This window comes from Mus musculus, chromosome 9 (genome assembly GCF_000001635.26).
Source record: "Mus musculus strain C57BL/6J chromosome 9, GRCm38.p6 C57BL/6J".
NCBI lineage: Eukaryota > Metazoa > Chordata > Mammalia > Rodentia > Muridae > Mus > Mus musculus.
The window spans coordinates 117,915,277-117,930,142 of NC_000075.6; the positions used below are offsets into that span (position 1 = coordinate 117,915,277).

Here is a 14,866-nt window from a genome sequence, read left to right on the forward strand (position 1 = left end):
TAGATAGAAGTGTGAACTGGATGTTTTATTCTGAGCTGAAACATTCAATGAAGAAACGGACATATCTAATAAGGTTTAATAAATGTTAAGTATTATTCATAAAAAATAAGAGGTATCAACATAAATATACACTGAGTTTGGTTTAAACTAAGTAACAAGGCCTTCAAATCATTGTTTTGCAACAGCCACAAGTTTTTGCCAGAAAAAAAAATTGGATCAAACAAAATTTAAATATGTACCAAAAAAAAAACCCCACTTAAGTGACTTTGCATAACATTTGTAGGCTAATTTAAAAATCAGGATGCAGAATGAAGAGCTCATTGTTTTCCTAACCTCTAGGATTGTTTACAGCTGAGAAAGAGTAATTATAAACCACACTGCATCATACATTTTAATTTGCTTTGATAAAATGCACAAGAGTAAGTTTCCAGGTGAGCTATTTGGTAAGTGTGTGTCTTTTCAGTTATTTCTAATATTTTGCTTACAATCTGAATAGGCCCACTTTTACTAAATAAGAAAAAAGAATTCATGGTAATTTTTTCCCAGTAGAAATGTTCAAAAATAATCATGGACACTTCTTCCTACAAATACATCCTAGTCTAACAGCTGTCCTTGTTCCTTTCCAGTTACATCTCCGTGGTACGCACACACACTTGGGCACACACAGGCAGACAAGCCCCCAGAGACTGGACACGTGTGTGTGCGTGCGTGTGTGTGTGTCTGTGTGTGTGTGTTTCTGTATGTGTGTGTGTCTGTGTGTGTCTGTGTCTGTGTGTGTGTCTGTGTGTGTGTGTCTGTGTTTCTGTATGTGTGTGTGTCTGTGTGTGTGTGTGTGCATATGTATGTGTGTGTGTGTGTGTGTCTGTGTGTGTCTGTGTCTGTGTTTCTGTATGTGTGTGTGTGTGTGTGCGTGTGTGTGTGTGTCTGTGTGTGTCTGTGTGTGTGTGTGTGTCTGTGTGTGTAAGGACCTGTTCAGCTTTCACTCTGTGTGTTTTTCTGGCTTTGTCTCTTTAAATCTTTTACTCTATCCTACCTCAGTCCACTCTTCCTATGTCCCTTTCTGTGAGTTAACAAATGACACAGTTCATTAATTTGCCAAGATGTTTATAAAAGTGGGAAGTAATAAAGAGAACCAAGAGCTCATATGTGTAATGAAAGATTAATGGCCACTACCAGCTGAGCAGTGCAAGAGTTTTGTTCGCATGACGACCTGGAACACTGAATGGAAGCGTAAATTGTTTCTATGTTTATGTACATGTTTAGCAGTGCTGGCTCAATAGTGCTTTGCACATGTTAGGCAAGAACCCCACTCCTAAGACACTTCCCAAGCCCTGTGTCTATCCTCTACTTTGAAGCAGGGTCTCGTCAATTACCAAGGCTGGCCATGAACAGTGGTCTCACAGCCTCTGCCTATAGCTGGAATCACAGGCCTATACTATTGGGTCTAACAGATTTTACCTCAAGGGCAAAGTAAGAGGGGGATATTCAGTTGTCTGTGAGCGGCCATTTATTTGTGATCACCAACATGCTGTTGTCATGGGAGGATCTATTATTCATCAATCACCGAACTCACATGTAATGAGGGAAAAAATAGGCAATCCCATTGCATGGGATGACAGAACATTGAGGAAACAGAATTGCATTAGTTCTTCTTTAGGGAGAGCTAATTAGTTGCTGTGACATCTTACATCTTAGAAAATGTATACTAAGTTTGGTTCTTTCACGGCATGTCAGTCACCTCAAACATATCTGTGTTATCACAGAGCTGTGTAGTTTATCAATGCATAATAATGGTCTTAATGAAGGCAGAAATCTTTGAGAAGCAGAAATAACAGAAGACTACAATCAAGTGTTTTTCCTAATTCTTTTTTCATGCAACAAATATTAGCCTGCATTGACTCATTAACTATGTTTATCTTTACAAAGTGATAAATGTGCATGAACAAATCTGTTTAATGTGGCCTGGTGTCTAGCATCCTGTCAGAGATCCTAATGACAAAGGTGCCACTGTGAGAGATTCGATGACCTGAACTGTGGTGTCTAGGACAGAATGAACTTGGCCCCAGGCACTGTCTTTCTGCCTGTGCCAGGCCTTTCCAAGTCCCTGGGATGTCCACATATGGCTCCTTCTGCTTTAGATGCTTTTTCACAGATAAATGCATAGCTCTTAGCTCAGGTGTCATCATAGAAGTCACTCAAACCTAAAACACATAAACCAGCATCTCCCATCTCTTCCATTCTTGCTTCACACTTCCATCGGGCCCCCGTGTCTTCCATTCTTGCTTCACACTTCCATTGGCCTCCTTGTCTATTTTATTTCTACGTGCCTGCTCCACAAGGATTTACTTGTTGCTTTTGTGTATTTGCCTGTTCATCTTTGTGTATGCTCCTGTGAGTTTGGGAGCCACAGGCCAACCTTGAGGGCCTTTACTCAGGAGTTAACCACCTTGGTTTCTGAGATGTGGTCTCTCCTTCTCCTTAACCTGGAGCTTGACAAACAGACTAAGCCATCTAGCTAGCTAGGTCTGGAGATTCTTTCAGCTGCCTCCCTGCTGATGGGATTGCAAGACTATACATTCCAGGCCTTTTAGTATTGGTTCTGGGAATCAAACTTAGGTTGTCTTGCTCCCAAAGCAACATTTTACTACTGGCCAGTCTGTCTCCCCAGCTTTACTGATTTCCATAGTACAAGAAGAGTGTCTGGTTGGTATTCCATAAATACTTCTTGACTTGATTAGGACTTAATTACAAAACCTTAGCATCATTTATTGAGACTATTTTTATCTCAGTATTATATAGCAGGCCATTGTCTGAAATACAAGGTGTTTTTTCCTGTTGCTGTATGTCATCTACTTGGTGAGACAAGCTCATCACATGTATTAGCTCCTATTAATGTGCCACTGACATCATCAACCACTAGTGGCATGGATTAAGAGACATTTATTCCCTAACAGGGTTCCTGTGGACCAGAAATCTAAAGCAGGTGCTAAGGAACTCTAGTTCAGCCTCTTATGGCTGCTTGCTTCACAATTTCAGCCTGGCATCTTGTCATATAAAGGCTTGATTGGGGCTGGTTGATGCCCTTTCAGAAAAGCAATCCCACATGGCTCTCAAATTGGTGCTGGATAAGGGCAGAAGGCCTATTTTCACCAACATGGATGTCTCTCTAAATGGAATAGTTCAAGTGTACTCACTAGGTGGTAGGTGATTCACCCAAAGGCAAATAAAATGGAAGCCAGCCACATGCCTTTTATGACTAAGCCTCAGAGGCTACCTGGTCATGTCTTCAGTATCTTAATGGTTGATGAAAGTCAGTGTTACTCACTGTGGAAGGAGACTGAATATAGCAGAATGTAAGTACAGAAGGTAAGGAGTGCTCAGAAGACTGGCTACCCTGCAAAGAACTAAGAAATGGACCACACTGGACCACATGCAAGTGAGAACTAAGTTGCAGACAGTTCAAGGGTTAAGCGCTGCTGGGAAGTTGGACTTTTGTAATTGGGCCTGAGTTGATGAGATTCAGCCCTAGTTTGTGTTAGGACAGCTATTCCAAGAATCCTAAAAACAGAGGCTGCATTTGTTCACTTATCCCATGTTTCTCAAATTTACAAAGTCCATAAAGTGAACTGCTTGACTGAGAGGGATCTATACTCTATGTGTAAAAATTTTGGTATCAACAATGGTTTTGAGAGACGCAACACTTTGGGATGTGAGTAACACAAGGGTTAGGACTGTGTCTCATTCTTATTAACTGTGGTCTGAAGAAGAATGCCCCCACAGGCTCATATATTTGAATGGTTAGTCATCAAAGTGAAACTATTTGAAATGATTAGAAGGATTAGGAGGTGTGGCCTTGTTGGAGAAAGTGTGGCATTGTCTGAGGATGTCACTGGGAGTGGACTTTAAAGTTTCAAAATCTCAAAATAGGTCCAGTCTGTCTGCCTGCCTGCCTGCCTGCCTGCCTGTCTCTCACTCCTCTTTCTCTGACTACAGATCAGAATATAGCTCTCAACTACTGCTGTAGTAACAGGCTTCCTGCCATGATGATAATAGACTAAGCTTTTGAAAGTATTAAGCAGGCCCCAGCTAAATGGTCTCTTAAAAGAGTTGACTTGGTTAAGATGTCTCATCCCAGCAATAGAACAGTGACTAAGACAGCTGGGGAAGCAGCTCCAGAAGTAGTTTTCCTCTGACCTTCGCCTAACCCCATCTTTCATGGCTTGGTCTCCCTTCATGTAAGCAGGATAAACCAGAATCCCTCTTCCCAGGGTAGACCTGAAGCCTTCTCCTCAAGGCCAGCTACACATGCTAAAACTATTATTCTAACCAACTCAGTTCTCTGTGGAAGACTTGGCCACAAAATCCTTCTCTGACATCCATTCTGGAGTAGGTCATGGGGCTCCTACTCTAGAAAAAGCCCTACTTCGAATCCAGTAGACTTCTCAGAGAGGTTAAGAATGGTCTGAACAGAGGCTTGCTCCCTCCCTCCACCAGGTCTACTACCATTAGATCACACACCTGTCTAACTATGTTTCTATATGATGCATTCTTCACTAGACCTAAGCATAAAATGTAGAGGGTTTCCCCCAGGACTTTTGGTTCTTCATTCTAGAGGCTTCTTGGTCACAGAAAACTGTGACTAAATTCACTGGTTGTGTCAGTCTTCTGTCAGCTTGCCTTTGCTATTGGGGTGTTGGCCATGATGCTCACAGTTAGGGGAGGGATCATACTTCCAACACCAACAGAGGAAAGTACCAGGACCCAAAGCCAGGCCTTACAAACAGAAACTACAGAAACACCAAACAACCATGCACACGGCTGGAAGAACAGACGCCAGGCTTTTATTATAAAAACTAACAATGTGACCCAGAGAAATGTGGAATCTTATATAAAACACTCACTGATCGGGGTCATGAATCAAGAGACAAGTTGCGTGATCAACTCAATCAAAGAAGCTTGAAGAGTGATGTCACTCTCTGAAGTGCTAGCTTCCGTATCTGTGCCCACATGGAAACACCCCAAAATTCCATCATTCCACCAAACAGTTTCCTAGAAAAATGGCTCTCTACTGATATTTCTTCACAATGATTTACTGAAAATACATGTCACAACTGAAGCAAGAGACCTGTCATGTCTTCTAATGTATCATTCTGTTCCCAATGACTATCGAATTTATTGTTCTTATTTCAGATGTTCTTCTATGAGCTACTCTGATGTTCATTTTGACCACGTTTTAAGGGATCAGTAAAAAAAAAACCCTAAAAACAAAACAAACAAACAAACAAAAAAGCACCCCAAAACCTGCCCATCTCATAGTCCCTGGTCACCTGGTCATAAACAAAACTTAGTCCAACACAGTTATAAGCAATCTCCTTGCACAGAAACAAATGAACCTGTGTACATGTTATTTGGCTGATAAACTCAGTGGACACAGATAGCCTTAAAGTTGTACACTGGTACAGGCCCATCAATTTGTCTCCCAACAAAGACAAGGAAAAACATGTACATGCATGCAAGAATTGAATGATGACTTTGGTGCAAAAGTGGTTTATAATTATGAAAATAAAAACAACGTAAATGACCAGTATAAGAGAGTAGGTCATTATGTCAATATAAGTGCAATAAAATACCAGGTAATTAGTTTTATAGTATGCAAATATTTACATTAACATTCAAAAGGCAAAAGAAAAAATGGAGACCTTTATTTGGCTATAAATTCATAAATGCTTTTTAAAGTACATATTTACCTGAAAATAAGTTTGTGAGGGTTTTCAATTGACAACAATTTATCTGATGTTCTTAAGACTGCAAGTGGAACATTCTCTTCCTTCATGAGCAGGTGTCAGATGTCCTACCTACATCTGGGTCCATGCTCTTTGGTGGCATGTCTCCATCTGACTGGTATGAGCTCTGTGACTTGACTTGAACCAAGAGATGCCAGTAAAGAGGATGCACGCAGAAGCATCCTTCCTTGCCTGGCACTGGCACTGGCACTGGAATCTTTCTCTGGACTCTCCTCATCTCCCAGATCATTGCGCCTTTCATAAATCAGATAATGCCATGTAGAATGTAGGTAGGAGATAGATGAGTTACGTGGAACACATTCTTGAGGGGTAAGAGTGGACAATGTCCAAAGGGCCATTGTGCTGATCTGGATCCCAAGCAGGTTTTATATCACTTCTCTACAACAAGCATGTCTTCTTGGGGGGACACTGCTTTGTCCTGGCGACTGACAGGTCCATTTGGATTGCTCCTAATGGGAGGAATCACCATGTATCCTTGTCCTTTAATCAGAAAGCCCATTGCTAGATAGAAAGCATATGAGGTTTGGGGCTCCAGAATCCAATTTTATTATCTATCAATGACCTTTGCCTGGGCAGCTGAGGATGTCATGCCTCCTCCAGAGACAAACACAGCAATTAAAACTCTGCTATTCTAGTCCTTGGCGTTATATCCTGCTAATTATGAGGGAGAGGGGTCTAGCCCCCTTGTCCTCCGAGCCTGTTAATATCTAACTAGCTACCTAACAGTGAGGCTCTTTCTTGCTCTCGTTGCTTTTCTGTCTTCATGGGGACAAGCTGGGCTAGCCTGGGGCAAGATGGAAAGTAAAATATGAAGCAGACTCAAAAAGCACTAACATCCCCACCTGGGAATGTGCTAGGTCAGAAAGCAGCTGTCTGCTTCCCAGACATATGAAGGAGCCTACCAAGGTCCACGGAACCACGGCAAAGCAGACGTGAAGCCCACCACAGACAGGAGTGAGATTCACTGAAACCAGCAAAGCAGGCTGAGCCTTGCAGACTTTCCAACTCAAAGGAAAGGTTTTGATTGTCTGATCATAGCATTTGGAAGTTCCTGGATACCTGACAGAATTGTAGCATTTGTACATTGTAAAGATTCTGGGAGGAGTTAGGGAGAACAAACAAACAAACAAACAAAAGAACGCTAAAGGTGTCTGAGAATACAAAGTGTCAATATTCCTGCGAGACTGCCAGGAAATGTCAAATCATTAACAAAGTGGCAACTGTCAACATATACTAGGCAGGCAGGTCATAAAACTCATATTTCCCTCACCTCTAGGAACCTACACACACACACACACACACACACACACACACACACACACACACACACACGGGAGCCTCCTGCCATTAGCAGCTGCTGTCTGACGCACTACAGACCAGACCTTTCGGTTGCTTGAGTTGGTTAAAAATGCATTAGCTCCTCACCAACGAGATTCTGAGAACAGAACAAAGGAGGCTGTGCTAAGCACCTGATGAACTTGAAGTAATGAGGTCTGTAAGTTGACTTGAACAGACGAAAATGATATTAAGCTTTCATGGAGGACAAATGAAAGTATCTACCTGTAACATCCCTGTCAGGCAGAGACCCTTTGCCATTTAAAACTCTGCCGAGGTGGTACATTCTTCCCAGGCAGCTGAGGGTTTAATAAGACTTTGTGCAGACACCTAACCTGCCAGTCGCTGGCTGCAGGCTGGCAACCCTAAGACTGACAATCTGAGCTAACATCAGGGCAATGGATTCCCTCAGACACGGGGCAGAGGCTGGCCCAGTAATGTCTGTCTGCTGCCCTCTCATGCATGCCAGTCTCACAACAGTCTGATTCCAAGTCAGTCCCCACGGTCAGCTTGGGCTTTAATCCTAGACATACGGATCTTCTGTGCACAGTGCTGCCCTTTGCTGCAATGTCAAGGTCTTCCTTGAACAGATCCAGCCTTACCTCCTTGGTCATCACCATCCTGCCTGCCCCTTACTAGGGTTACTTACTTGCTCCCATTTCTCTCACTGGTGGGCTACAGACCCTTTAGTTGCTTCCTTTTCTCGCTCAGAATCAGGCCACACCCCTTCCTGCAGTTCTCTCTAATGAAAAGAGTTGATAAGAAAGCAGGCTGTGCTGTTGCCTTCTAGTCTCCCTCCCACTAGCAGCTGAGAACAGGCTCGGCTCCCACTCCGTAGACCAGGAACCACCTTACGTTACAGCTAGTCTTTATCAGTGCCTTCCTGATTTGGGCCACACAGGATGGGTCAGACTTAGGCATGGGAATGAAGCTTGCCACCTGCCTCAGTATCTTTGAGTCAGAAGCCTCTTTGTCCACCGGTCCTGAAGGGTCTGTCTGTCATTTCAGAGCTCATTAGGGGGCACTAGGCAACTGGTTTGAGGCTCTATCTTAATGAAGCTAATTTTGTGTCGGCTCCTTTCTATGAACACACCTTACATTTCTAACACCTCTGCATCAGTCTGTGGCTTTTGTCTTCTTTAGGTGGCCCACTATTTTATCTTCAAATACAGACCTGCACTGAAACTGCTCAGGGAAGCCTTGAGGAATGACACACATTTTCATTCCCTACAGCACTGGGTGTTTCATGCAGAAGATTGATGGGCTTCCAGCTCCGTGTCCCAGGCTCACCTGGACAGAAGCTGACTCAGCAGGGAAGGAAGGGGCCAGGACTCTGATCTTCCAAAGTTCCAGGGTGTTATACTTAGGAGCCATGTTGAGAAATAATAACTGTTTCCAGTGCAATAAGACAGCTGACAGTTTTGTCTTTGGAGAATTCTCAAACTTTATTGCTTGACTATTTCTTTAATATTTCCTTATAATTAAAGTAGTTACAGCCAACTACAAAAACACTTTCTGCATGTGTTACATTTGAGTTCTCACTGAGACTTGTTAACAGAACAGGTAGCCATTTTAATAGTTCTATTTGAAGAAGGGCCTAAATACTCATGAACAGCACCTGTTTATGATTAAATTTCATAAACAATTATAAAATCAAAACAAACAAAAAAGTTTACAAATCAAACATCAGGATTTTTCATAAATCCTAAAATTCTAATACTCAAACTTATATGCCACTTGATAGACTCTCAAAGCCATGGACATTCATAAAGTATAAATTTATAGCAATACCAATTTTTATACCTATCTCCCTAAACATTTTTAAATTTTTGACAGAAAAATAAAAAGACTGAGAGTGTTTTAATACTTAACTTTTGTAAACACTTGAATAACACCCTAAAATTCAGATATTAGGGCATCTATCTTTTTTAAATTGTTAGTTATAATCTCAATATATTCTCCAGCTTTTAGTCCTGCACCATCAGGCACAATATAGTCCTCTTCATGGTAGCTCTGAAATGGGCTGCCTGTAGGAGATTCCGGGCTGCACTGAGACAACTGCAAAAAGAGCCATATAGTTGATCACAAATACAGAAGGTCCTCCAAAGCTCATCACAACTAGAGCAGGTCCTCCACACTGCTCATAACAGTTACAGCAGGTCCTCCACACAGCTCATCACAGCTACAGCAGGTCCTCCACACACCTCAGCACACCTACAGCAAGTCCTCCACACAGCTCATAACACCTACAGCAGGTCCTCTACACAGCTCATCATAACTGCAGCAGGTCCTCCACACAGCTCATAACACCTACAGCAGGTCCTCTACACAGCTCATCATAACTGCAGCAGGTCCTCCACACAGCTCATCACAGCTACAGCAAGTCCTCCACACAGCTCATCACACCTACATCAGGTCCTCCACACAGCTCATCACACCTACATCAGGTCCTCCACACAGCTCATCACAGCTACAGCAGGTCCTCCACACAGCTCATCACACCTACATCAGGTCCTCCACACAGCTCATCACACCTACAGCAGGTCCTCCACACAGCTCATCACAGCTACAGCAGGTCCTCCACACAGCTCATCACACCTACATCAGGTCCTCCACACAGCTCATCATAACTGCAGCAGGTCCTCCACACAGCTCATCACAGCTACAGCAGGTCCTCCACACAGCTCATCACAGCTACAGCAGGTCCTCCACACAGCTCATCACAGCTACAGCAGGTCCACCACACAGCTCATCACAGCTACAGCAGGTCCTCCACACAGCTCATAACACCTAAAGCAGGTCCTCCACACAGCTCAGCACACCTAGAGCAGGTCCTCCACACAGCTCATCACAGCTACAGCAGGTCCTCCACACAGCTCATCACAGCTACAGCAGGTCCTCCACACAGCTCATCACAGCTACAGCAGGTCCTCCACACAGCTCATCACACCTACAGCAGGTCTTTCACACAGCTCATCATAACTGCAGCAGGTCCTCCACAATGCTCATCACACCTACAGAGGACTGCTTGGTTTCTGAGATCAGCATTCCTCCAACACATTGATGCACAGGGTGTTATGTGCAAGTGGTCAGTGATAAGCTCTGTGTATATCATGATGTCTATTAAAGATGGGGGAGGGGGCACTAAGTTGTCCCTTAGGTTCTGCCTCTTTTCTCCAATGTCATCTACTTACATTTTAAAGTTTATACCTTGGGACAGTGTTATCTTCCATCTGAGTTTTCTATATTGGTTTGTTTTTAAGAATACTATATAAAATACATTTTATAATAGTTCCAGTTACATATTCTGTGGTCATTCTTTAATAAGTATTTACATTATCCACAAAAAGTCCTTACTCTAGCTTAGATGGGCAAGACAGTGGTAACTCACTGTGCACTCACATACTAACATGAGATTCACTTTTAAAGTTCACTACAGGAAGACCAGCCTCTCATGCAATTGAAAGACAAGGATATGCATATAGTTCACGATATAATATGTACCTTTTAATCCAAATAATTATTCAGCAAACATCCTTATTTGCATATGGATTATCTATTTTAAAATGAGGTGGATTTCTAAAGGTCTAATTAACTTCTCCATTGTTGCCAAGTCAGACAGGGCCTGTAAGCAGTGTTAGTATTAGCTAGAGTGTCCTTGGGAAGGAGACTCAGGAGAGGATGCTCATCTGCCAGAGCACACAGGAGAGAGCTTTGATCATCAGTGGGTGTGTGCTCTTCCTACCTTCATGTCTGGCACACATGCTTAGGAATCATAAGAAATAAATCTGACAGGCAGCAATGAAAAACACAGCAAATTCACAACTCTGAAAGGGGCTCACATGGTGTCTGCTCAGAGTCAACATAGTCCAGATTTGGAATTGTCTGCTGACTCTCTTTAGTGTGTTTAGTGTATCAAGGAGCATCTTCTAAAAAAGAAAATCCCTACATAAAGCACTTCTCCAGTTTTAAGTAGAAGCCACATTAATTCTTTGCAGAAACAATGAAAATAAAGAAGAAATAAAAGAACAAACCCCAGGGGTGTGTGATTACTTCTTTACTTTTAAGGTGGAAATTGCTACAGCTTTAATGGCTGGTTTCATGGCTGCTCTCCTCATTAACAGTGAGGAAGCCCGAAACTTCCAGAGACATCAGGAGCTGCTAGTGAGAGCCTGTAGGAGGTCCTCACCTGGCAGTAAATTAAAATAAGTAACTCTCATAGTTCCTAAATGCCTTTTAAAAGTGCAGAACAATACAAGAATCTAAAACAAAAGAAGGCCTACCTGGGGCTGTATTAAAGCTATGTATCTTAGCATTAGAAATAAAAATAAATCAAAAGTGGTTTCTATTCCATCAAGCTACTAGTTCTGACAGCAAAATGGAGGCCAGTCTGTGGCTGTAAAAACTCCAGGATGTCACTATAAAAACCAGTCAGGCTGTATTTTTGAGAAGACAAACCGCTGGGGCTAAAAAAGAAAGAAAGGGGAAAAAAACCCACAAACCACAAACCACAAACCACACTGCATAAAACCATGTAGTGTTGAACTGAGCACACAATTGCTAAGAAGGAATAATTTGTATATTTATATTTGTATTATTGTATAGATGTATTATTTGTTATTGTATTATATATATATATATATACACACATATATATACATATATATATGTGTGTGTGTGTGTGTGTGTGTGTGTGTGTAATTTGTATTATTACCCATGTCACCAGTCTACACATCCTGTTCTACAAGTGCAGCCACACATGGGAAGCGTGGTGGGAAATGCACTGTAGGCTGAGTCACAGCCTGCAGATCAGGGCAGCTGTGCTGCTGGCACTGAGTGGGAGCTTTCTGTGTTTTCCACCTCAGCAAAGGCTGACGTCTACTTCCTCTAACACATTCATCTCTAGGATGCTACATTCTGTACACTTTCCTTAATCTTTAACTCAGGAAGAAAGGCGTTAAAGACTCATCTTTAGCTGAACACCTACGGCTCCAGCTCTTAGGAGTTAGAGCTGAGACAGATGGATTCATGTTTGAGGAAAGCCTCTACTACACAGAGAACCCACACCACCAAGGGAGGCCCTATCTGCAGGAGAGCTAGAAAAAATATGGAGGATCCATGTCTTCATACTGGGTAAGGATCTAACCGAAGCCTGCAGTCTGACATGCATGAACGATCCACCCACTTCTAAATCCAGCTATCACTGAGAGGAACTGGCAGAGATGTAGTGTCCCTGGGTGAGCATGGGGGAAACAAGAGAGGAAGTTAAGAATTCTCCTCTTAGAACTAGCACCGCCCACTGTCACCTCGGACACAGCGCGTTTGTCGTATCTGACTCCTAAGACAATTCTCTAAAGTAGGGCATGAGTAACTGCTAAGTGGCATGAGTCCTTAGCTGCAGAACCTGGATTACATTAAGTTTATGTTATTAACAAATGATAATAAGGCAATAAAATCGCAATGATTATATCGGGGATTCTGTCTTGGTGTGTCTCTTTGACTGGGGCACACTATGTATCTGAATGAATTAATGAAACCTATGTAACCTCCCACTGCCGTTTGTTTCCTAGTTAGGAAACAACTATACCAGAGGGTTAAGTGTCTGTCCTGAGACTGATTTTTATGCATGATTGGCCCAGTGCTGCCTTTTATAAATGGTCTGAGCTTTCTATCACAAATTCTCATTCCATTTACAAAGATATTGGATAGTAAGAACATACAGCTCTCTGAATATAACATAATTAGTTAAAAACAAGAGGAAATAGGAGCTAGCCCAGACGTGGTGGAGATGACATGGGTGCCCTGGTGAGCTCCACCTCTGCTCTGTTAACACTGAGAGGTTTTGCCTTACAGTAGCCCAGACATGCACGTTTCAGTGCCCAGATGGGACAGAGAAGGTTCTGACCAAGCTACTCCCCTGTGCCAGGGATCTGCTACTCCTATACCTCACTTCTCTTACCTGGAAAGATAATATTATTATCTTTAATAATAATAATAATATTGCTATTCATCTAAAACTGTCAACTTCACTGAATTAAGAAATCTCCATCGAATTAATGATATTTAGCAAGCAGGTATGTCAGTTTGGGCTTTTCTAGAGACAGAGCATGAAGACTCTGAGCTAACCAACACATGACTTCTATGGCATATTCATAACACAGCTGGAGAGTTATTACTGGGAGCTAGGGAGTGGCAGGCAGGGGGTGGGGTAGAGCATCTGGAAGTAGGTACTGGGGCCATGCCCATGGGTGCTCTCTTGCCCTGGCCCCTTCCTGTCTTCTCTTTCTTCTGCTTCCTATCTTACCTGGGTGTGCGGTGCTCTGCACCAGCATGTCCTCCAAGATGAACTGACATCTCTTCTAGTCATTTCTGTCAAGTATTGTGTCATGATGGCCAATCCCAGGTCTCTCTGCAATGGTCCACCTCAGCTACAGGAAACCCCTGCATCTTCCTTCATTCCCAACCCCAAAGATCTAAAGTTAAATGACTACCTTTGTGTAATCTCACATTTTCCCAGGAATATAGTTTGGCTTCTTGACAGCCTCCAGTTCATTAACATCATGATGATCAGTGGCTCAGATTTTAGACGTGGAGAAAGGTACGTATATGACTGAAATGCCCATCAGTCTGAGAACCTGAAGCTGCTGGTGGTGCCTCTGCATACCAACCTGCTCTCCCTGTGACTCATCCTCTCTTGCTGTGGGTTCTTGGATTTGTTGCAGCATTTTCTCCAGTTCTTTCAGCAAACCTTCAGTCTCAGAGACAACTAAAGGAAATCATGAATACAGTAAAAGCTGCATCTTTAGTTAATGCCATCTAATTCATAATCTTTTTATTGGTTATTTAATTTATTTACATTTCAAATGTTATCCCCCTTCCAGGTTTCTCCTCTGAAAACTCCCTCCCTTCTCCCTCTCCCCCTGCTTCTATAATGGTGCTCCCATACCCACCCACCCACTCCTTGGCTCACCGCCCTAGCATTCCCCAACTCTGGGGCTTCGAGCCCTCACAGGACCAACGGCCTCCCCTCCCATTGATGCCAGATAAGGCCATCCTCTACTACATATGCATCTGGAGCCATGGGTCCCTCCATGTGTATTCTTTGGTTACTAGTTTTGTCCCTGGGAGCTCTGGGATGGGGGTGGGGGGTCTGGTTGGTTTATATTGTTGTTCTTTCTATGGGGCTGCAAACCCCTTCAGTCCTTCCCCTAACTCCTTCATTGGGGTCCCTGTGCTCAGTCTGATGGTTGACTGCAAGCATCTGTATCAGTAAGGCTCTAGCAGAGCCTCTCAGGAGACATACATATCAGGCTCCTATCAGCAAGCACTTCTTGGTATCAGCAATAGTGTCTGGGTTTGGTGTCTGCATGTGTGATGGATCCCTAGGTGGGGCAGTCTCTGTATGGCCTTTCCTTCAGTCTCTGCTGCACACTTTGTCCCTGAATTTCCTTTAGACAGGAACAATTCTGGGTTAAAATTCTGAGACGGGTGGGTGGCCCCATCTCTCTTTCGGGATCCATGCCTAACCTCTGGATATGGTCTCTACAGGTTCTCTCTCCCCTTTGTGGGGTATTTCAGCTAAGGTCATCCATCCAAGTTGGGTTCTGGGAGCTGCTTGCTTTCCTGGCAACTGCTACTCTCTGTAGGCTACCCCCAGTTCCCTTTCTCCCATGGCTACACACCTCTGTTCAATTTCCTGACCCTCTGTATGTCTCCTCTGTCTCCTC

At 43.1% G+C, this 14,866-nt stretch overlaps 1 protein-coding gene across 1 annotated transcript in view; it reads right to left on the reverse strand.

The window, feature by feature from the left end:
* Positions 1-8,558: 8,558 nt before the first annotated feature.
* Positions 8,559-14,866, reverse strand: part of Zcwpw2 (zinc finger, CW type with PWWP domain 2) — a 117,025-nt gene continuing 110,717 nt past the window's right edge. Inside the window, exons 8-9 of the mRNA NM_001378466.1 lie at positions 13,808-13,905; positions 8,559-9,197 (exon numbers count right to left, since the gene is read on the reverse strand). Coding sequence (NP_001365395.1) covers positions 9,036-9,197; positions 13,808-13,905 — 260 coding nt within the window. The 3' untranslated portion in view covers positions 8,559-9,035. The remainder of the gene's footprint in view (positions 9,198-13,807; positions 13,906-14,866) is intronic.